This window comes from Ixodes scapularis, unplaced genomic scaffold (genome assembly GCF_016920785.2).
Source record: "Ixodes scapularis isolate PalLabHiFi unplaced genomic scaffold, ASM1692078v2 PGA_scaffold1__304_contigs__length_218370807, whole genome shotgun sequence".
Taxonomy (NCBI): Eukaryota; Metazoa; Arthropoda; class Arachnida; order Ixodida; family Ixodidae; genus Ixodes; species Ixodes scapularis.
Genome location: NW_024609846.1, coordinates 146964189 through 146989381, shown reverse-complemented (window position 1 = coordinate 146989381; position 25193 = coordinate 146964189). Strand labels below are relative to the sequence as shown.

The 25193-nt window shown below is 41.9% G+C and overlaps 1 protein-coding gene across 1 annotated transcript in view; it reads left to right on the top strand.

Moving 5' to 3' along the window:
* Nucleotides 1–11533: 11533 nt before the first annotated feature.
* The window catches only part of LOC121835974 (neprilysin-1-like), a 118778-nt gene continuing 105118 nt past the window's right edge, over nt 11534–25193 (top strand). The window contains exons 1-5 of the mRNA XM_042290560.1: nt 11534–11618; nt 13655–13708; nt 17759–17902; nt 23222–23329; nt 23543–23742. Of these exons, the coding sequence (XP_042146494.1) occupies nt 11534–11618; nt 13655–13708; nt 17759–17902; nt 23222–23329; nt 23543–23742 (591 nt within the window). The remainder of the gene's footprint in view (nt 11619–13654; nt 13709–17758; nt 17903–23221; nt 23330–23542; nt 23743–25193) is intronic.

The window sequence follows — 25193 nt, the reverse complement described above, 5'->3', positions numbered from 1 at the left end:
TTTGAGCACTATCAAAAAGTGAAAATTTACTCCCAAACTGAACCAAAAAATTGTTTACGGGATTAATTGTCTCTGCAACCACAAACATCTTTATGCAGAAACATCTTAACTGGACAAGGACGAGGAACAAGAACAGACGGGACTCAGCGCTGATTACCAGTTGATAATTTGTTTTGTATTACCCAGTATATACACACTTAGGCGACACCAAAATAAACCAAAGTACGAGGGGGAAAAAAGGACTCGTGGGCAATATGGCATCTTTGAACGCAGATAGTTACAAGAGCTTTTTTTATGTTTACATGTCTAAGTCAAATACAACAATCCATCGTCTGAATGGGTGCCGGATGGCATCATGCTGACGTACTTCTACGTTCGCTTGTCTATCTTGTAGGAAGTTCATTATTCCTCTGGTCAGCTTATCTTTACTATTCCTTTTAGCATGCTGTTTCTTTAATGTTTGGTTTGCATCCGCCGTCGCGACAGTGAATTTCAAGATCACCAGATAATCTATCGTTCTTGCAACGTTCAGTCTGTCCCATGTAGACTCTTTGGCATGACGAGGGAATTCAATACACGACGCATTCCTGATATTTCTCAAAAGGCTAACGGTGATTCTTCTTGCGATGCCAACTAGCCCAAACAAACATTTTAGCATACCGTGAACAAAAAGAGAACTGTAATTTTATTCGAGATTTAATCGAACCTATAGCGGTATTGTTAAAAATTAACAAGTAATCGATGTAGTCTATATTACGGGAGAGTTAAGATAAATTACAAATTGAGAACTCGAGGCGGAATCTTCAAGTACCATGGGTATTCCACGGGCGCTTATTGCGTCGTAAAGTGGTGTTTGCGGTTGTAAACTAAAGGGAGCATCGTAACTGAAAGATTAATTGACTCTTCAATTTCGCTAAACGTTGATTTGACATAATAGACCCCACTGGGCTCTATGTTTATTGTTCGTTCGCTTTCAGCGAGGAAAATGTTAGTGAAATGCGTCCTTAGTCTTCCGATTAGAGCCTCCTCCAGATTACGAACTTGTGGGTTACAATCTTAAGATGTAAGGCCAACTTACGCTTTTCCAACTGGTAAAGTGCTATACTCGACGTAAAATATATATAAAAAATTGATCTTTTTAGAGTTCTGGTGAACCACAAATTAATGCACTCGCTCTCGCTTTAACTAACAAAAAAGGGCCTCGAAATGAACTGAAAATTAATCAAAACTAGACGTTTGACAATGTTGTTATCGTAACAATACCCCAGCGCGCTGTTAAAAAAAAGGTATTTGCTCGCACAAGGCGTTGGTTCTGTGAGTACGCAGAAAGCAGAATCACGTGGAGTGAGGCGACGGCGCAATCGCCATGCCGATAGCACCGCCACCGCAGCGGGGTGACGTCGAACCCGCGTATTCATGTATAAAGCCACTCACTGAGCCACTTTTGCGTTTCACGTTGCGTAGATACTGTTGGCGAACGGATAGAACACTTGACCTAGTTTGTGCTATGGGGACAGCTTGAAATAGGTGCACCAGAATGCCAAGAACCAAAAACAAACAAAAAAAACGAACAGTGTTTGGTTTGTTCGTTTCTTCTGCTTGTCAGCGGTTTATTTCCGCTTGTCAGCGGTTGTAGGCGCCAGTGGCATGCTGTGCTCGATTCCGTTTCAACATAACCTGGCAAATAACGGATGCTACGTGCCCAGTGAGCCACTATGAGCACTGCTGCGAGGCACGGGACAACGCACCACTAGAGAAGGCTCCATTCTGGTTCTATCACCGAACTCGATTTGGTGCTTTTATTAGCTAATATGGTGTTATAGCCTTAGGCGACTGCCTATTGCTATGGCATTACGCGTGGCTTGAGGTGTGCATTATGAGCTCGCTGCTAGCTCGCCTGTGGTCAGAGACCTCTGGTAAGAATACGTGTCGTCTTCGACGACTTCAAGGTTTCAATCAATCAAATTTTATTTGCCGCTTCATCGCGTCGTCGCTATTACAGTTATAACCACCAAAATGCATCGAGCACAAAGAGTATTAAAAACGGCCGCCGCAATGCAGTGCGGAGGTCCCGATTGAGATCGACCAACGGATATACTGCTACGGAGCGAGTTCTCAGGCCGATTTCAACGTACGGAAGACTTCAGAACGCCCTACCCTTGGCGAATTTGAGTGGTTATTTGTGTGTGCTCTCGAGCACTCTTTCCAGAGCGCACAATATCGGATGGTGGAAAGAGAGTACGCTTGCCTGATCGGCTAGTTCTTTCCAAAGGCGCCGATCCTTCTCAGAACGCTCCCTATTACTCCGTCTATTGCCGTGGGAGTGCGGAGCGGCGCAGTTGTCACATGGTACGTGGACCGAGATCACATGGTTTTGTTGACAACGGCGGCGGCCGCCGTAGTCTTCGGAGTGCTGCATGACGGCGTTGGATATCTGGTTCTACAAAGTGCTTGTGCGTTCATCGGTGCGAGGATACAACGGACTGGACGACATTTAGTTGTAACCGTGATAAAAAAAAAACGAAGTGGGAAGTATTCCCAGTGCTTTTACGAGATCGTTCGTCTCCGATGGAGAAACAACTTAGAGAGTTCGGCGCGGCTTTACTGGGTTTTGTGGACGCTCCAATAACTTTTCAGGTTTGGTAAAAGTGCGTTCAATGGTTTTGTTTTACAAACTATTTATGAGCCATTCCACTCTTTAAAGGTGGATGACCAGCGAAGCTGTTTAGCACACGACACAAATGTGACACGGAATTTAGCGTATGTTCCATTAAAGCTGTCCAATTTAGCAGCGTGGTGCCTGCGCCATTTTGATGTGTTCTCCACCCCGCAACGTTCGTCGTCTTGCCTGGTTTGCCGCATGCGCTTTGCGTTTTCTGTACGATCTTCATCGATGGCGTTTGCCGCCCGCCGCTGACATTCTCGATGCCGTTCCGGCTGTTGTTGTTCGTACGCGCGTTAGTGTTCGGAAGTCCGGACTATACGCGGCCTCCGCATTACGACGGGAGGCGTCAAATAGACCTATTGTTAAATTACCCAAGACTCAAGGAGAATGATGGGAATAGTGTTCCACGCGCCGCACGTGCCGGCGTCTGCAGCAGTAACTGTTAAAGCAAAAGCATAAAACAATGCCATCTAGCACGCGCGTTCGTCAACGATTAATTTCGGTCATTTACTTCGATTCTTTTATACGAATAAGGCGCCGCACGTGCCGGCGTCTGTAGCAGTAATTGCGATAAATAAAAAGCCTAAAACGAATAGCATCTTGCAGGCGCGTTCGTCAACACTTTATATTTGTTATTTACTTCGAATCTTTCATATGGGGAAGGCGCCATACATGCCGGCGTCTGCAGCACTAACTGTTCTAAAACAAAAACCTAAAACAAATTGCATCTTGCACGCGCGTTCGTCAACACTTGATTTTGGCTAATTACTTTGAATCATTTATACGGGAAAGCGTGCGCGTGCGGCGCGTGCGGCGGTATGAGCGTAGAGTTTTAGAGCGAGCTTTTAGGCCCCCGTTTCCGGCATGAGCGGCGACGCCATTGGCGTAGCCGCGTGCTGCATTATGGGGCATTTCCCATATTGACGTCACGTGTGAGGTCACGAGAGTCTCTAGAGTTGCGAGGGACGTTACGAGTGACGTCATGAAGGTAACTCGTAAAGGTCACGACGTTCACAGTGACCTTCACGAGTGAAATTACGAGTGACGTCACGAGGAAAGAGGGAGGGAGGGGGAGGGATGGAAAGAGAAGAGTAGGGGAGGAGGATAGGAGAAGGAGGGGAGGAGGAGAAGAAAGAGGAGGGGAGGATACCCTCTTCTCCATACCCACCCTCCAATTCTCCTCAAAAGCTGCGCTCTAATTTGGCATCACAAGGAATTGTAAACGTTTTCAATTTTTGGTCACGCACACGAAAAATCCACGAAACCCTAGCCGTAAACAGCTTCGCAGTAAAATTTAGAGCATTTCAACTCTGTTAAGGCGGTTGGCCAGCGAAGCTGTAGAGCACCACCAAAAATAGTTCACCAAGCGCCACACAAAAAGACTTCGCCAAATGTTTATTTACAGCATATAACATCATTTTAAAATGGTAGTGATGATTCTTTGTGATCACTATGATATACACTAATGGGTTCCATTACAAATTTGGTGAGACTCGTTGCTAAAGTTAAATCTATACATGACCGATGGCGCTCGTCATAGGCACGTTGCTCTTACGGATTCCTAACGCTGCGTGGCCTTCCCATAGCAACTCAAGAACACTATTGAATGCCCTGCTCGACAGCTGTTGCTTTTACATATATTCAGCAGTGACGTCACCCAACTCGAGCAGGAGAAGGACCTTTGTTCTCGAATGTATCTCTATTATCACATCTTTCCTTATCGAAATCCGCATCGAGGTGACGAGTCGTATAGGTTTTTCCATACAATTGACCGCATTTACATGCAATTTCTGGCTTTTTTTATTGTACAGTGATACCAAAAAAAACATGGAAACCTAGCCATATTCACCTTCGTTGTAGTAAAGGAAGAACCGACTTTGTTTCGCTGTGATTTGCGTCACATGGCGCTACGTGCATTTTCCTGTGGGTGAGGCTTCGACGATATTCCGGCGTGAGAAAAGGGCGGTTTATTAACCATTTAATATTTGCCTGTTCTGCCGTACGCACGACCGCTATCGTGTCGCGTTCACTGTCAAAAGCCCGTTGAATTGACTATTTCCAAACATTGGTGTTCGTTCTTTTCTGCAAAGCTCAGTGAGCATGCTGCTGATTTTTTTAAAGTGATTTTATCCCGATGCGAGTGTAAATCTTGCTCACTCGTCCATCGTACGCTATAAACATTATTGTTTTATCAATTACCAATGTAAGGAAGTTTTACTTCCGTGACTGGCCCGAGAATGTCAGAGCGCTGTGAGCCCAACAGTTGTGACGGCTGAAAGAGATCCCGAGAAGATCTGGCGACGAGGAAGGGGCGCTCTGTTGAATCGAAGTCAGAGGAGAGCGGTGTTATGACCCGTCAACCCTTCTGACCTCTACCTCCGGCGGGCGCCGAGGAGGCCGAGCGTGATAATGTGTGTTTCTGGTCTTCCGGCTGCTTATCCATCACGGTGGTGGGAGGGGAAGAAAACGGCGCCGATTGTCTGCTGGGGAACAGTGCAGGAATCGTCCAGCGGCCAATTTGCAGATCTTGGAACTGTTCGCCTCCCCATTATGGGATTGGGAGTATGTGGGATAATCGTCATCTTGCCTTTACCAGACGTTAAGCTCCCCTTTTGGAGAGCTCGGCAGGGGTGACTGCCGTCGGTCACCCTCAGGAGTTGCCCCGCCCACGAACGGTTCTTCTTAACCTCGGAAGGTTACAAAAAGACAGTCCGCTTACGGGAAGGTCGTCATCGATCGAATATTTCGCTATGGAATAAACCTGCCAAATGTTTTTCGGTCCGCTTCCCCGACTGACTGGCTAGGACGTCGTTCGAGAGACCGGTTCGACACCAGCGAAATGGCTATGCTACCCGAGAGACAAGGTTGGGCGTGGAAACGTAACAGCGGTGACACGCGAATATATATCCGGTTTTCTGTAATCTTACACGTTACACCTTTTAGCTAAAGTGCAATGGGGTTGATATAAAGTATGGAGCAAATCGCCTAACAAATCGAAAAACGCTCTTTTTTTTTCCTGTCGCTTTGTATGGCTCTGTTCACCTTACTTAGCCACTCTTTTTGGAAGACTGTTTTCTTCTGGAAAGACATAAACTCCTACGCCTTTTTGCATGGTGCTGTTATTTCATCACCCTGGCACACAACAGGCGAAGCCGCCCACTGAAAACCGTAAGTTAACACCCGATTAAAAGTGTCGTGCTAAGCCGAAAATTTCCAAACTCCGGGCGCACAACACGCATTGACGCTTCCAAAACACTGATGATAAATACAGGTGTCAGCATGCACGGCGAAAGCGGCGGCGTCGCGCAACTCCTGGTGAAATCGATTTATTAGTTTAGAGCATCAAATGCGCTTTAACCGCGGAATTTTCATGATTTCGCATCCGTTGGGGAATCGGATACAGCTTGGGTCAAATGATGACAACTTAACCCATGTGATATGTTGGTCCTTTCCGGTTTACCCAGCGTGCCCAAAGTCGCGACGACAGGAGGAGGGGGGAAGGGGGGGGGGGGTCAATGATGAGGAGACCCATCGGCGGGAACACGGCCTGGACCGTAACACAAAGCAGAGGGAAGCCAAGTTTGGAGGTCGTCTTAGCCTTTTGCCCCTTCCTCCCTCTCCCCGATTCATCGCCCTTCCTTCACTCGATTGGATTTGCTAAAGCTGAAATTCAGATTTCTATTCCTGCTTGAAAATTTTCAAACCATTCCCTTCAAACTGATGGGATCGGGCTCTATTCGATGACTTGGCTGGCGATAGGAGAGCAGACATGTACAAGTAACTAAAAAAGTAATTCAGTTAAGTTGGTGAGTATTGGCCTCAAACGTATTTTGAGTAGAGTAGAAGTTACTCAAATAAAAAGTAATTGGGTAAATTACTAACCACCGTAACAAAGTAGCGAATTACTTTGGAAGTTATTTCATATTTTTATAGTAACCTTTATACGGGGGAGGCGGAGACCTTTTGAAGTAGCTACATGCGACATTTTTTTTCTGCCTTCCCCTCTCATGCGGAGAGAAATAAATATTGACCGATTGATTGACTGATGTACATGTTTTGATCCGTTAGCGAAATTCTGCTAGCCAAATGTAAAGTGGCTTGTATTTTCACATAAATGCTTTAATAGCTGGCTCTGCTTCTGTGTGATTAATTGTTTTGTACCTTTTGTTTTCTGGTTAATGATAAACTGCGGATCTATCATTTCCACTTTGGGGTTTAGCACTGCCTGAGCTTGTTTTCGCAGACAATGTTTGCTTGTTTACAGTGTTTCGTAAGTACATCTAAAAAGTACTTAAAGTAAATTTCATGGTCAATTAGAGGTTATGTACTTCAATATGGTAAGTACACCGAGTGCAATGTACGGGAAGTGAATTACATAAATACAACATACTTTTGAAATAAAATATAAATGCTTTTTAACACAATATTTTATAAAGCCCTTTCAAACCCTTTTTTTTTTTACTTTACTTTAACTGGTATGCATAGCTAAAGAGATGATGAGAGGAGCATCCGTTTTTTTTTCGGAAATGGCGGCAAATATTGGATAAAGTCAAGTCGCCACAAAGCAGTAGTTTCACTTTCGCTGACGAAGTATTTACCACAATACACTTCTAAGGCACTTATTTGTATTGGTCATATAGCCGACATTACTTCACTAAGAGAAATGATCAGATGACGTCTTGAAAGGCGATAGCGCGTTTTCACACGACAATAAGCCATTTTTTGTTTCCAAATTTAGGTAAAGTACTTTGAAGTCGGGAGTTCTACATTCTTCAAAAAGAACCAGAAAAACTATGTTAGTAAAGTACCAGTACATGCTCAGATAATGTAGCTCAAGTAAAGTAAAAATATTCTAATCCTACTTAAAATAGTATTTCAAGTACAATGTACATAAAGTACAATACTTCCAAATTCAGCTTTTTTTTTTTTTGTTGTTGTTGTGTTTGTAAAATCGTTGGGGAAGTTATGGAGCTTCTCGAACGATCTTCGAATCTGGGAAGACCTGCACATGCTAAGTTTTGGGAGGAATTGGCAACGCAATGAGGTCACCTTTACGTTGTCCTTTAGGACGCGATCCTTCAAGTACTGCAGAAACTACTGGAGCGCCAGATGAGCTTCAGAGCGCGTGCTGCATTTTGTTGACTCCTTTGACCAAGGCTGCAGTGTTTACACCTCTTGTAGTGGGCGAGAGTTCCTACATTCGGGAGAAGCAGGGACAAACCTTCCCTTTAAATACGTCACGTTTATTTGAGCTTCGGGACACAGAGAAATGCCAGTCTTCGGCGCCAATTCCGCATTTACTGTGCCTCTCTTGCGACGTGTCTGTCCGCTCCTTGCGCCTCGTAGCAGGGTTCATGCCGGGGAAAGGGGGGGGGGGGGGGCTCGTATAACTTTTAGATGGTTACAGAACCTCCAAACCACTCGCCCCCCCCCCCCCCCCCTGCTTACGCCACATGCTTCCCCCTCTTTGCAAATATCAGCTGATTTTCCAACACCCTATCTATTTTTGAGCAGGAATGTTTCTTGACCAGCAAACCTACCACTAAAATTCGAAAGCAATTTATAATTACTATTTTATAATTTACTCGGAAAAAAGTAATTAAAGTAAACTAATAATTACCGAAATAAAAATGTAATTGAAAATTACTAAACTACTCAGAATAGTAGTTAAACTACAGTAACTTGAGGAGAGTAATTGAACTACGTACAAGTCTGATGAAGACACTTACGTTGGGTGATTCGATACGCTAACTCGGTTTAAAGGGGTACTCCACTGGTTTTTTCATTGTCTCCGATTTGCTTGAAATTTTTGCTAAACTAACCAACAAACATCGTGAAAATAGTATCCCAAGATTAGGTCAAAATATTGTTTTTTTTGCAAAGTTATTGAATTTACAGTTTTGGGGTTCACCGTGTTTTTCAAGCTCGAAGTCTCTACTGGCAACAATGAAAAAGTGACGTCAGTGGAAGGCCGGGGTTCACTCTTTGGGCTGTAGATTTTGTTTTAAACTGATTCGAAGCAGTTTCATGGTGTCGAATGAATGCTCGGGAAGCTCGCTGCAGTACCCGCGCTCCAGCACGGAACCAATGATTGGCATATTCTATTTTTCGGCTGCTTGCTCGACTGGCAAGCCTGCCTGCCACTGACGTCACGGCACTGAAAGGTGCGCGTATATTTGAATGTTGTTTTTTGCATCATTTTCATTTGCCGATTTCACAATACCTATTATGAATTTCGCGATACTAAATAGCATACCGGAGAGAGTAAAGGCGGGGGAGCCAGAAAATATAGTTAGTTAAGGTAGCTCAAAAAATCGGTGGAGTAACCCTTTAATGCGCTACTGTCGCATTCATGTAAACCACGCCGATGGGGAGCTGACAAAATGAAAGGTCTTGTCCCAGGATCTGGGGCGACCGGTGGTCAATGGGCTAGTTTCCTAATTTTTAGTGGAACATTCCAAACAATTTGAGAGGTCAGAGATACCGTCGGCTCGTTGTTTGTGTAAACCGAATACTACGATTGTATTTAGGATTTATCACAGCTTGCCTCCATATTTTTACATGACTGTTTATCCGCCAAGTTATTTAAATGGTGCTGCCTATTGTATTAAGAATAGCTGAAATAAAAAAGGCTCTATCAAAAAAGAAAAACGGCGATAGCCTTGTTCTCAAGAACCACGTACCACCAAAAACAATGTTTTATTTTTGTTTTTTGTGTGTGTGGAGGGGGGGGGAGAAGACCGTGCCTTTAGAGTTTGAAAATTGCATATAAGCAGGGGGGATGCAAGGGACCCGGAGTTCAATCTATCAACATTTTTATTTACTGATTTCTTTTAGAAATGGCATGACTAATGCGGTCTCCGCAGATGCGCCCCAAAAAAGTAGGATAATAAACTCAAATGTATTCATTATTACTTGTAATTAATACAAATAAACATGCTGTTCGCAGTAGAAACTTGCTAAGCGTCATTGAAAATAAAGCGAGTACATTAAAAACAAATTTGGGTCGAGTAGGAAGCGTGGTTGTGTGCCAAGTTTATCACTTGCAAAGAGCAGAATTCTAAAGTGCGAAAACACGGATAAGAGGAGAGAAAACCGCGCGACCGCGATTTCGCACTGCTAGACTTGCGCCCGTTCCACGAGTGGTAAGTTTAGCGCACCAAAGAACTTACCGTGCTCCACAAATCTTTCTCAAACTTAGCGGTTTTCAAGGACTTTCCGAAAGCTTCTAAATTGAATCCTATGTTTATGTTAACTAATTACAAGGTTAAAAACACATTTTAATTAATGTTGACTTATCATGGGAATTCGCTTCTTAGCTCATGTCTTTCTTGCCGTATATAACTTCCCTGCATATACAGAATTGATACATCTTTCAGGGCTTTTTGTTTTGACAAATTTGTAATGCCTAACAACACACCCTATTTATGAGGCTCGTGAACAATCGTGAGTGGCGAATAGATTTTCATATTTTATAACTGAGTTGCCCAGAACAATTTATTGTCAACGAGTCGCTGTTCGATATATGTTTATATCATTGATTAAAATGGAAATATACATCCTTGAACGGGACAAATTCTAGAGACGAATGTCGCTTTAAAGTTAAAGGGTAACTTCCTTCCAGGTACCCATCAGCATTCTAGCATTAATTTTTCAAAATTATTTTCAAATAAAAAGACGTGCTTTAGGACCACTTACATGGTTCCAAAATATACCCCCCCCCCCCTCCCCCCCAAGATATAAAAGACCAAAGAGAACCGAACGTAAACCTTTCCGAAAAACTGTTAAGATATGTTTTGGGGCGGTGGTTGTCAATTTCAGCTGCACGTTTGAAGCTTGGGACCTTTAATGAATATTAGACCTTACGATTTATACTTAAAGTTGTCGATGAGATTACCTGTTGTATAACAGACTACCATAAAAAGTTAAAGAGAAACCGAATAATCATGGTCAATGAAAGAATTCTTATGTGCGCCGTCAGAACTTCACGATTTTAACTCACGGCGTGATTCCTATGGCGGGATATTTATTTAAACGAACCGCATAAATCGGTCTTCTAACAAATCGCGGTGTAACCTGTCGCAGTAGTGTGACGATATATGTCACATGTTTACGATAAAAATGATAAGAATAATTAAACAAAGTCAAAAATAATATATTAAGTATCTTCTTGAGGAACAAAAACCTAGCTCGCCTGAAAACTTCAGGACATAGTGGATCATGGTGGCATTCGTTTTTGGATAATAGGAGAAACGAAATGAATGCCGCTGTTACTTCACTTGTCATGCACTGGCTTTCCTACATTCTCCTTAACTTTTTATGCATAAGACAAGCGTGTAGGAAGCTTTTTCTTAAAATCAGGCGAGCTTTAAATTTAATGCTTTCAAATAATGAAATCGCAACCAAAGTGCATTTGTATTACTCGTATTACTCACATGTATTACTCGTATATATTAGGGCGATAGATTCAGGAACAGAGTTCGCTGTGTTTTTAAAGGTCCATGGTGCCATTGAAATAAGGGCTGCAATTAAAAAAGTTTCGAAAATATTATCGTCAATTAGGAGGAATGTCGATCAACCTTCCGGTAGCAGTTACAAGCATTCCTGTTCCCTTGGTTTGTTCACGCCCTTCGTTACGCTTTCATAATTTTCATTATCATCCTTAAAAAAAAGGATGGCGTCACAAAGTTTCCTCACAAGGTACACCTCAGAAAACATTTGAGTGTGCCTTAATATTACGCGTTTATTTTGCACATTCAAACTTTTTTCGAGAGAGGCCTTTGAACCTGATTTTTAGAGACATAAGTTTTCTAATATTTTGCAAAAAAAAAATAATTTTCTTTTTTTTTAGTTTTCAAGATAATAAAAATGCAAAAGTGGATATCAAGTATTGCATTGCTCTTGCTTTTAAATGCGACATCTGTATGGCAAGCAGAAGCCGAAAAATATAAAGGTAAGTGATTTTACACAAATGTGACTATAATGCCGTAAGGTTAGTAAGTCGTCGCGCCTAATTGCTTGCGTTCTAAACTATTTGGCAGTTAACTGGTGTGTATAGTCGAACCAAAATTTGACTTTTAGGCGTAAGAAAAAAGTGGGCTGAGAGACGTCAAACAGGAGAATATGTTTATTCGTCGCTGAATTGTTCACTTGAGGCATAAGTATAATAGCGTTCACAGAAGCTAACTAAATTTAGAGGAATGTGCACTATCCTCCTTTGATTTCTCATATCGAAATTTTTGTAGGAATTGCGGAAAAAAAACTGGAACAGTAGATTGAAATAAAAAAGAAAACTTTGTGCTGTGATATTAAGCGATGAAACGGTTTCTTTTAAAGACAAGGTTAACCATCATTGTAGATATTTTAGTGAACACTGTAATTACAAAAACACGATTATAAAATGGTTTGCATTCAGCGAGTCGCTGCAGTATAATCAAGCGTTTTTTTTTTTGTCAGCTCTGCCAAAACATCAATTCATTTCTTAGGAGAAACGTCACTCTGTGGCATTGTCTCTTCATGTAGTGACAGTTTACAGTGCTATTGGAGAGCTATTAATTCATTTGATGCAAAAAAACCAGGTACACATTTTACACTTTTTGTTATGGCTTCTCTACTAAGAAGGACTTTCGTATTAGTATTAGCATGGGTTCTTTATTTCACAACGTCGGTCGCCTGAAGGTACAATTTATGCAGCAGGGCCAAGGAAAACGTTTCATAAGCTCTGTCACTGAACCGAGAAAAAAATAGCACATTTGTATTGCATTGAAAATTATAAAATGATTCAGCAATGTCATAGCTTTAAACTTAACTCTTACATTGAACTAACACTTCCGCCGCTCAATTATAAAACAAAAATTGTCCACCAAACAAAGATGTTAAAGCTGAACTGATCGTTTCATACAAACCAAAGTCCGTAAATTTAACCAAGTTTTGCCTACAAACTGAAGTGCTTTAGCTTAATTGAAGCCTTCACGAAATTCGATGCCTAAGCCGAGTTAGAGTTTTAATATAAGGGGGGGGGGGGGTGCCTTCATTGGATTCAGGCACTCCCACAAACTGAAACTTTCGTCGAATTAACCCAGTAGTCATAGTAAAAAAAAAGCTTATGCGCATTCAACCTTTCCCAAAAAACAACTACGAAACATGTTCAGCCAAACTTAATATTTAAAAAAAGGGACCTCTAGGTTGAGTGAAGGCTTCCCTCAACTTAAGATTTTATTCAAAATCAGGTGAGATTTATAATAAAGCGCTCAAAAATTCAAAGGGAAAACATGTGGGAAGTGTTTTTGAGCCATTTACGCACTTAACTGCGCATGTGCACTGCTCGGATCATGTCCAAGTCAAACCAAATATCATAAATGCATCTGCGTAGAAAAGTTGTTTTCGAGTTGCAAAGGACGTGCCACCGTTTCTTGTGCACATACGTAAGCGAATTTTTTTCCAAAGAGCCTTAAGTGATCCAGTTATTAAGATAAACCACTGATGATTCCTCTAACTAAATACGCATGAAACTGAATAACAAGATGGCAGAGTCTATCAGCGCTTTATTTTAATTGAATATGCGGGGCCGTTGTCTTGTTGATTTAATTAGAGGAATGTAATTAAACAGGGCTACGAATGTGTTTCACACAAATGGTTATCAAGTATATTTGAAAACTTACTAGAATGGAAAGTTGGGCGAGTTGGTATGAATTCATTTTGAAAAACAGCGCGAATACCACACGGACAAGGAGGAACACACACAGGACGAGGCGCTGTCCTGTGTGTTCCTCCTTCTTGTCCATGTGGTATTCGCGCTGTTTTTCAAAATGATATCTGAAAACGCTTGCTCGGTATTCCAACGCAAGCTCCAATATAATGTTTTAATTGTTTCAGTTCTTTAAACGCTAGATTATCTTTCGTGGCCTTAGTTCGGGCGTGATATTTGCATAAAGTACTATGCATATTTATTGAGTGTTCCAAGTATACATTGTATTTTGTTCATTACAGAAAAACGTTGTTCAGAACGAAAAGCATGTTATAACGATGTTTGCTGGAAAAGAGGTAACAATCATATTTTTTTAGGTTCAGCGAAATCTCCTTCGTTTAACCATACGCATTCCTAGTATTTCATAACTGACGTTTCAAGTACAGTATTTGGGGTTACTTCTATCACTACTCATTCTGATTTATTGGTGGTTTATTGACCACGCTGTCTGTATAGTAGGGGAAAGACAAAAAGACGCCATGACCAAGAATGAGCGGAATGAGATGCGTCAAAAAGATATGTCGAGGGTTTTTTTTTTATTGCAAAAGGTTTGCAGTACAAACCGCTAACATGATTGCTATACATCAACATAAGAACGCACTTCACTTTTTCACTCTTCCCCAAAATAGTTGCATTCTACGATTTATGCTGCTATTTTCTTACCGATTAAAAGCGTGATTGCGTATTAAGTTATTGCATGTGATGATACGTTCTTTCATATATGTTCGAAATTGGGAAACATTTAGGCTGCTTTTTGTTTTGGAAGCCTGAAAATTATTAAATGTTTTCCAGTCCTGAGAACTTTTAGCTTTCGATGCAAACAATCCCTTGTTAAAGAAATGCCGTACTGGAGGAGTGGAAAATCAATATAATTTCTTAATGTCAGTGTCCATGCTTAATTTTATTAAAATGCTAGTTGTGTAAGCCCGCTGATAACATAAGTATACAAATGTTATATACGTAAGTAAATATACCTATAGACAGTGACCGATACGGTACCTAATTCATTTGTTCGAGATGTGAAATTTGGACACAATATTTTTTTACTTTTCGGTAAAACACTTGAAATAATAGCGTACAAACAAAAAAAGCTTTCCTAGCCTGGACAATTCTTGGAAGTCATGTGTCAAAGAATAATAAAGCCGGCATATTTTGTAATCTGTCATTAATTGCCTAATATCCACTATTTATTAAAATGGGTACTGGCCTCAGCTCACAAATTTCAGATACAAATATGTTGCCCGTCGTCAAAAAATGCCATTGTTGTTCTTAAAATTCAAGAAACAAAATTATGTTTTGTATTGTTCTTTGGTGGTGTTGGGCTGTCTAGAGTCTGCCATACCAAAACCAACGAATACAAAATCGCCAAAATCTGCTTGCCCGAGGAAATAGCAAAGTGCAGAACACATCTTCTAAGACCACTAAATAGATTGGCTGAAAATGACTCGCTGCCGGCGCCCTCTGCGGAAGCCAACGTCACTTCCGGAGGACTTCCGCAGCTCCATTAAAGTCTAGTTATGGTATCTGCTTTTCGCACATTTAATTTTTGACAGAAAATAGCGCAGACCAGCATTTAGCCTTTTGCATTTTAAAAACAGCTAAGGTAAATTTTGATCACGACTAACTAAATATTATGATTGTTATGTGCGAGACAAAGCTAATATTAAAAAAAATACATAATTAGTTTATTGTACACAATTTACTTCCGAATTATCAACATAACCTGACGTCCGCCGTGGTCGATAATCTTAATTTAAAAAACAATTTTATTATATCAAGTTACTTTTTAAAGATTTTTCTCATTCATTCGTGAATCACCCTGTAATAAAGAGCGTTTTATTTTTATTATTCATTTGTAAAAGGTGCATAACAAAGAAGAGGCCACTCACGGGAGGAGATGAGTTGGCGATTACGTCAACTAGGGAAGCTGTTATTAAAAGTATGTTTTAAAACAATTGCATCACAAATTGCAGCATTTGGAGCCGAAAAGTGGTTCCAGTCAGATATGTTCAAGCTGTAAGTGAGATGCCGAGTGTTTGAGCGTTAACATTTGCTAAGCCAACCTTATAAATGCAATTACGAGGCGCGGAGTGGTGAGATGGTACAATGATGAATTTCTGGCTGAGGAATAGTTTATGGTAATAAAAATTGTAGAATGCACTCAGACAAGCATTTTTACAGCCGAAAGTCAAATCAGGTAATGATTGGTATTGGTATTGGTATTTATTGCGTACCCAAAACACCGTGAAGGATTTGATATTTGTGCACAAAAAAGTCACAATGAGTTGAACATGCAAAGACGTGAAATACAGGAGGGAAACATCAGTGACAATAAAACAAATTACAGACAACTCGGTATTCAAAGTAAAATAAGGCATGGAAAAGAAATCATGCTGCACAAGGCTATTAGAAAAAATTGAATTCTATGCATTGGTGACCCTTCAATCTGCTTATCAGGATAAAACGTATCGCCGAGTCGCGTATGTTTAGCTGGCACACGTAAGCGTGAACTACCCAAAAGATCGGGCACATCAAAAGGACCTTGGATGAGTTTCTGTAAAAACACCACATCTCGGCGATGCCTGCGGTCAATTAGGGTTCTAGGTTTAAAACTTTAACAAGAAAATTGTAGTCGAAATAAAGTCCCCTGTTAAAATGCCTATCGTAGACCATGCGTATCAGACGCTTTTGTACAATTTCAATGCGCCTGCAGTCGCTATGTGATATAAAGTTCCACACAACCGACGCAAAATCAAGTCATGGCCTAACCAACACCAAATAAACGTAATGAAGTATCAGGTGTCTGGAAGTGTCGAGTCAAACGTGAGATCATCCCGAGCAAGATAAGATAAGGTAGCTTTCACGTCATCTGCACTAGCCGTACGAGGACAATTAGTCAGGATGAAGCTGTGTGCTCAGTCTTGAATGGCTTCCAATGTTGCGGTCAGACTTTGATGATCGGGATCCCATACTGATAATGGCAATTGTTTTACTAATTTTACCATTGACTAAACCTTATTAGAAAATAAGCACCGAAAACAAAACAAAAATCCTTAGGCTTAAGGCAACCAACAGGTCGCGAGTGATAACTAGCACGTGAAGTACCTAAACTTCACTAATTAACTGTCGAAACATCCATTTGAGCTGGCATGTGACAATTTGAGAAGTGTTGCCAGTCATTAAAGAATGCCGAAAGTGTAATAATTCGGATACAAATAACTAAACACTGATCCGGGCTGTTGGCGAATTTAATTGGCGAGGACAAAAATACTAAATATAGACGTGAGAGAGTGATCTCAGCCTCCGCAGCGGGGACGGGAGGCCAGTCATCGCGAGCCGATCGAACACCGCCTAGAAGACAAGGCCGTAGTGCTAACATTTTTTCGTCACAGGTGAAGGCCGAACTTCGACACAGATTGGAAACGAGTGCTGCGCCAGTGCTCAGCTTCGAATCAAGTTTGAGCCGAACGCTGACGAAATCGTCCTGTCCAGTCTTTGGCCAGCGTTGGACTTCGCTGGTGACGCCATCTTATACAGGACTACGGCTTTGTTATCTAGGAGGTGTCGGGCAATCTCAAAACGCCGTCAAAACGTAAGTCTCTAGATAAGAGCTTCCTACCGGTAGCGACATCCTTTGAAGCGCCGACTGCGTGACAGGGCAGGTTTTAGGAAGCGAATGGCGGCGCACAGTAGGGGTTTGAACTGAATTCCGTCATTTTGTTCCAGCAGAATGTGCTTTGTTATTTCTATTGGTTTGCGTTACTTGTAAAAGAACTATGAAGGGACTTTAGCGAAAACAAGGGTCACGTTGTCGTAGGAAAGGTGCGCAACACTCCGACCTGTTCTCAGGTGCCAAGCTTCGGGCGATTTATATCATTTGTTTTGTATGGCAGACTCCCGACCACCCAGCCATCCATTGAAGACCGCGTAGTAGGATTTCGTTTTCTGAATAATAACGCTTGTGATAGCATGTTTAGACAACAGGAAACAACTCTACAACTGGAATGTGTTAGATGAGGCGAATACGTTAAACGTTAAATAGGGGAGATTAGGATAACATTTCTAATTATCAGTTTTTATTTGTTCTTTGACGTGCCCTCTGGACGACACTGTTACCCAGAGGAAATTTTTTATACTCCGTGAAATGTTCATTTATGTTGTTTTTAGTATGATAAATCACCATGCATATAAAAATAAGATGAAATCAAATCATATACAGCCGCACGGATATCTTAAATACTGATATACCCGTACCCCTTTACGCGCGCGTACAAGCGGAGATACGTACACATGACAACACCGGTATGCACACGCAAATGCTTGACCCAACCAAACTTTAATTTCAGCTAACATGCTTCTATTTTCAAGAAGTGAGGTCGTTGGTTCATGTCACGATTTCTACCATACTATGTGTTATGGTTGGGTAAGAATGAAGAAAACTCTCGGGCTAATTGAAAATCCTGAGACGCAGCTTCAGCTCGATCTACACGGTGAGAATATTCCTGTACAGTTATTGATATTTTCACGAATAAGAAAATGCATAGCGAATTGCTGGGAAATTGTGTTGCACGAGAACGTCCGGCGTCTTCGCTTTCGGCGCTCTTCACCGGTTAGTTTGTCGACTGGCATAACGCATGGCATGTACACTCAATAGCAATTCCTGGAATGGAAATACCGGCGCAAACCCGAGTTAACAAAAAACAAAAACAAAAAGAAAAACTGTGACCGGGTGTTAAATTACCATCTGCCGGACTCAGAACGAATGGTTTGCAAGGCGTTCCCCCCAAATAGCACCCCAACTCACGGCGATGTGTCGTGAAACTCTGGAAAGGTAATCGTTTCACAATCTAAATGGTCTTGGGTAAATTCCCGCCATGCACAAACGTTTTCTGACTGCCATGCCCCTTCTCCCCCGCTCAAACCCAATCAGCGTGGAGCCTCGCGGTCACACATTTATCCGGGCTTCACTTTTGGACTTCAGTAGCCAAAGAACGTTTTACGTGTAATTACAAAATACGCGTTATCTGCCTTAATGAACAATTATCAGAAAATTACGAAATGCGAAAACTTTACTGTTCTTTTTAACTGAGGGTAAGCAATACTGCGATTTCTAGCTCATCAGAAAGTTATCGACGTCCAAAGCTGTGAATAGAAGACATTGGAGGAATATACAAGGTGAGTCAAAGGGATTTATTTGCTGTTTGAAGGGACGGCATAAATGTATTCCTAAATGTATCAAGCAAATAGTTTCCACAGAGGTGGCTGACAAATGGGCATTAAGGGTATAAAATTATCACTGAAATAACTTATCTGAGTAAAACGCTAGAAATCAAAAACTTGAAATCCCTACCCACAGCGGTTATGTGCTTATCAAAGGCGTGTGATTGGCGCAGCAGTTGACAGATGTCAGGAGTGCTCTCCACGTTGACAGGTGGGGATCGGCCGTGAAGGCTCCGAGTACTGCATTTTTCAGCGCCAGCTTCGGTGATGACACCAATTTGGTCGGTGACTTGTTTTGAAAGGTTGGAGAGCCCGGAGGTTGCTGCCGAAACTCCGCCCGAAAACGTCGTCGGACCACTTCCGTCAGCTTGGTCTCCCCGCATCAGAGAGTAACCTTAACTATAGTCGGATGCAACCTGAGAACAATCTTTTAGCTCCACCCAGAAGCTCATTGCGCCCATCTGAAGTGCCTCCGCCGTCGAGAAAGTAGTTCGCTAGCAACGTTGCTTTTTCTGCCTCCAGGAAACGTGTCTTAAACTACTACAATATTTATTTAATTCATTCAGGACATTTAAATAAGTTAGAATACGTTTATGTCAACGAAATAGCTGTTTAGTAAAGAAAGAAAGTCATGTCCAATGTACTGTCTTCCCAATTCATTTTCTGTCCAAGATACTGTCTAACATACCGTCTAACATACCTCTCAGCAGTGCTAAGCCTCGCGCCCGCTTCGAAATTTTCGTCGGCGATAGCGTCACTGGATTCTCACGTTGTCGCGCAAAAACTGCTGCAAACGCAAGCCGATACCATTAAATTTCGTGGCATAACCTCGGGCACGTAAAACACGGTGCAAAAGAGCAGAATAATTGTCATGACAAACTAGCGTCGCGTTGCTGAGGCCAGCAGCCATGTTGAGCTTTTTTTTTTTTTGTCAGAAGGATCGCGATTGGTCCACGGAATCGTGACGTCATGAAAACAATTGGCTGGCGTTTCTCGGCGTAGGATTACATTTTCCTCTGAGAGGCATTTCCGGCATTTTCTTAGCTTGCAACCGACTATAGCTCGTTGGGAGCTAAGCGCACCATGAACATGACTGGACCCCAAAACAGCATGGATAGAAGTAGCATATAAGAAAAAAGACGCGGTAGTAAGCACAGAGTTCAAAGCAGACGACGACATGTAACCGAAACTAATTGTCAAAAAAAGGGAGGTGACGTCTGGTTTTACCTTAATTTTTTTTTTATGTTTCATTAATATATTACAATAATCATGGAAAAAGAAAATCGCATCGATTCTGCCTCAGAAATGCTGTCTGCTATTTTCGAGGTTGAATGAAGCGCCCGTCATGGCCGCCTAAGAACTTACGTGCTGCCGCGCCAATCAGATGTTTTTTTTATTAGCAGACGGCCGCCTTAGGTAGGAATTTAAAGTTTTCAATTTCTAACTTTTTACTGAAGTAATTTGTTCGGTGAATTTATTGTACACCTAACGCACGTTCTTCGGCCACCTCTGTCAAAACTCCTTAGCTCGATACGTTCAGAAACCTATTTAAGCGGACCTTCAAACAGCCATTGATTCTTCTGACTCATCCTGTATTTCCATATAAAGCAGATTTCTTGTCTTTTATTAAAGCGTGATTTAGGATCCTTTACCGTTTTCATAATTCGGATAATTCGTTAAATATCTCTCCAAATTAAGAACTGATGTCTGTTCTCCACCAATTCCTTATTCACAAAAAGTCTGCGGTGCGCTTTGATATATTTAGATTCTGCGCGCATGAATTACTGAGATGTCTCATTCAATGATGCTAGTTTCATATATCCTTCACAATCAAGACACTTGGAGGATGCTTCTAATTAAGAAGAGGTGCTCCTGAATACAAAAATTGCGACTCCACAGTTCACCTATGATATAAGGTAGGAAGCTTCTGGAGGTGACATGATGCCACCAGACCTGAAGCCAGAAGTGAGATGGGAAACGCCTCCAATGATGTCCAACACCACAGCTGTGGTTTCGGTCACAGCTGTTTTGCTGTGACCAAACCCCAAAGGCGAAAAAAATACACAAAGGCGTTGAACGCCGTGATGATGCAGGTTAGGTGCTGTTTGATGGGCCCGACCGAATTGTAGCGTCAGTTGCGGTTCGGATTTAGAGTGCAGACATTGACCACGATTCCAAGTGTAAATAGTGCCTTGCATACCACCCTGCCGCCAGCCAACACAAGGAGTAGACGAAGGAAGTATGTGGCTAGCGACGTGGCCGACCAATCTGGTGTTCGGCTTCTCGACTCCAGATACACTCTCAAAACGCCTGCGAGGTGACTTTCCTGCAGAACACGAATAGAGCCTATAACGGCAAACATTAAAAGTCTTCGACCAAATAACGAAGCTGAGCATACTCTAGACCAGTGTCCGGTATGTGCCATGGGCGCCGCCATGTTGGTTTATGCTCACACCATGACACAGTAGGGGGTGCGGCGCTTTTTGCCAGACCCCGTTTTTTTATTTTTTAGAAACCTTCATACATATGGTAACGCAAGAACGTCAGAAATGCATAGTTACGAAGCTCCATGAACCTCACCGATGCCAAAAGTGATGTTAAAACAAAAAATATTCCTTTTAGGCGCAGCCCTTCTCGTCACGAGAGCTTGCGTTTGAGGGTATCATTTCCCATTTTTATCGCTTTGGGCTAGGATTTCGGGCACTGGTTTACAAGCTCTGCGAAATGAAATGTGCTCAGTAACAATGAACCAGTGACCTGCACGTCATTCTCATGTTCTCTGCACTCATAGCTCTTCTTTTTTTCTTTTTTTTAAATACTTTAGCATTTATTGCCCAGGTGCACGCATCCGCCTTTCGTTTGGACTAGTTTGGACTGGTTTGGACTGGACTGGACTGGAGGGAACTGGTTGTATGAGGTCGCGACACGGTGCGCTGTTCCTGTCGTGCTCTTTCGCTTCGTTCGTTCGCTCATTACGTGCAGTTACCCTCGTGCATGAAGGAGAAAGTTTTCTGGCACGCTTCCGGTGACGCGCCCCGGAAGCGGAGGAGGGAGAAAGTTGTGGTGGTTGCATCCGAAACAGCCAACGCCCGGGAGAATAGACTGGCTCGCCCAACACAACAGTATGCGGACTGTTACGAGGATGCAATTTTCATCCCTTGCTCAGTAGAAAACCCTGCACTAAATCCAAATGTATTTTGCCGAGAATCAGCTCAACGAGAGCAGCGAGTTCGGCGTATGTTTATCTCGTCTGATCGTATTCTGAGCTTTGTCATTTGCAGAGATTCTCTTATTATTGGCCGTGACTGGCTGTCTCCGTGTTCTGCAGGAAACTTAACTTAAATACTGTATTTTTTTTTTAGCCTGGCTTGGTTTGGCAGTGGTTACCACGCATTCAACGGCGCATGGGTTTCCGTTTTACTCATTGTCGCTGTCACTTAGGATACAGCGAACGTGGCTGACACTTATTTCTGAACTGACCATGATTTCTGGTAAAGCATAGTTTTACAAGGCCCATTTTCACTTTTGGAAAGCCTGCTTTTGGCCATGCTTGTGAACCAAACAAAACCAGGTCATTTAGGGTTGTCCCTACAGCTGACGTGCACGTTTAAAGACTTGACATTCAATCTCCTTTCAAGTGAGGCTGCTGAATCAGCGTCATTGGCCAACAAAATTAGCTTCTAAATTTTAACTATCATGTGTTCTCACCGTGACCATGATGGTCCTCTGAACAGACTGAATAACATGTTTAGCGGATTGCGATGGAATGTATTGCATTGGTATATTAAAGTTTTAAACGCTTTGGTAAAAACATGTAAGCATGAGATAGCATAAGTAAGAAAAAAAGCGGCCTTTTTTTTTATTGGTAAGCCCTGTCTGCGTGAAATTACCAAATGACTTGGTACATCCTTTTTCTTCCAATGATCCTTCAGTCGTAAGAAACACCACACTGGTCCTGACTGCAATTTGAATATTTCGCAAAAACAAAAAAATAAGCATGGCACCAGTTTAATTCATGGATGAAGAAATAATAAAACAGTTAAAACAGGGACAACACAACCACATCTTTCAACACAACAGGGACAACACAACCACATGAAAGATGTGGTTGTGTTGTCCCTGTTTTAATTGTTTTATTCTTTCTTCATCCATGACTTAAACCAACACGCTCTTCTCCCGAGCATACCAGTTTAAGTGTTTTTTTCTTTTTTTGCTTATACCTGAGACTCACACGTATTTGTATGCCTTTAAATATCAACACACGCACCCTTCGGGTGCCTATATGCTAAATTGTAAGGCGACACATTACGAGGCCTATGAACGCAATTCATTTAAAGTGCCACACCATCATCGGGATCACCCTATATATTGTCAGGCGGGTAGAATAGCTTGCTTTACCGTGCGAGTAGAATAGAATAGCCATATGGTGCATCAAAACTTGTGTATAATCAAAAGCACGCACGCCCCCACAGCAGGAGCCGTGGGAATAAAAGTACATAAATATGAATCGTATTTATCTGACAATAGTCGTGGAAAGGTATTATTGCGGCCTTTTTAATCGCCCATTCACGTGTTCGCCTGTTTTGCAGCTGCCCTATCACGGATAAGCTACATACCTCTAACTCTCACTCACAAGACTCTGCCGTACCAGATGGTCCCTCAGAAGGTCAGCTTGGCCTACAAGGCTTGCCTACGTGGTGAGCAAAGCTTTTGCATTGTTTGAAGTTATTTTTTATTAAAGGGAGGGGGGGGGTTGGTTTGGTGAATACAACACCAAATGCTGCAATTGTAGTAGAAAAAGAAACGGCCTGTTAATATTTTTATGAATGTTCAAAACGTTATATGCACATTGAACTGTGTGAGTTAAGAAAGCTTCCTTAATGAAACAAAGGCTACAATAACCCTTCCAGATACGGCGGATTATATTTGGAAACTTGATATTAAAAGGACTCTTATGGAGCATGGAATTAGTAACTGGCCACGAAAACGCGCCGAGGTCGACAAAGCAAAAAAGAGCCTTGGACAATTGCTTCAAGAGACAGGACTTAAACCCTTATTAAATTATGCTGTGGTGAAGAAATCGTCTTTTCCTTCTGTGTATCGTCTCCAAGTAAGTTAGCAAGACATGGTATAATGTTGTAATGTAGTTGTGTTGGGGCATCTGTCGTATGCGTTATTTAATATTCGCAGTGTTAAAAAAGTAGAAACAAATCACGAAGAGACTAAAAGGGCAAGGCCATCATTCTCTTCCCGGATACCACGCGGTGTTCGTAAACTATTGGAGTACGTTGAACATTACACTTTTTTTCGTCATATAGTTTCGTAGTTGTCGCTATAGCGCTACCGTCTTTCATACCATCCGCGACTCTTGTAGTTTCTTTAACAACGTTTATGTTCCCACATGGAAGTTACCTCTCACGCGAGACCACGCGAGTGGCATGCTTTTGCGACTTCACAAAAATATATGATGCAAACTGAAATTAAGTTAAAAAAACGTTTTAGAGTTAGATAAGCCACCTCGTGAATCATTGGCTATTTTCTGTGGAAAACTGGCGGATTAACGCCTAGGCCAAGAACAGGCTGGCGAAGTCATAAAGAAATGTCTCCCGTATATACATTTACAACGACAGACTTCTCCTGCGCATGAAACCTGTGGTATTGTTTGCGTTGTTTCTCTCATTTTATGTTATGTAATATACATTTAGTTTTTCCCGACACCTAGGGGCTAACAGGGAGTTCAGGCTTCCTAAAACATTGTTTCCGCTCCACTACGCCTAGTGTAATTTTCTGTGTTGAACTCTAAATCTCGCAGAGGGTGCGGAGTTTGCGAAACGGCGCAAACTCTACGGACGTTTTTTGTATATAGATGGTTCCCGCAGTCCCGCAACACCTCCACAGATTCTAAAACAAAAATAGGTGTAGGACTCACCTCCTAAAAATGCACCCGACTTGTCACTGTGGACTCCTGTTTAAAGGGACCATGAAGACTATCTGGAAGTTCAGTTTGACCATCCAAATAGATGTCGGGCGTCTTCCAGGCATTGTTGACGAAATTTTAGCCCCATGTTGTGCTTGCGCGCCGCACAATTTCATTCAACATGTACAGTAAAAATCACACCGGGACACATGACAACGAGACCCCAGACTGCGGAAGATATCCACCTTTCCAGTCACGTGTACCTTGACATCAATTGAGGCTGGTCAGACGATTGGTAAAATGAACGGAGTACGTTCGTCTTTGGTTTTAATCGAAAGTTGTAATACTTCGTTTCTAAACTCAATAGCAAAGAAAACCATACATTTCATCAGAACGCTTTTCTGCAATAGCTATAAAATACATTTTCAGTCCGGTGACGCATGGACTAAAATAGCAGAGCACTTTTTACTCGTGAATATTGGGTAGGTACTAACTTAAAAAGCGTTCAGTGTGCCAATAACATTAATTTTTTTATTTTCTCATGACAAATACAAGAAATGGCGCATCATTGGGGTTCTCTCCGTTTTGTCACATGATTCTTCGTTTCATGCGTGAATATAAGTGCAAAATTTGTTCCAGGCTGA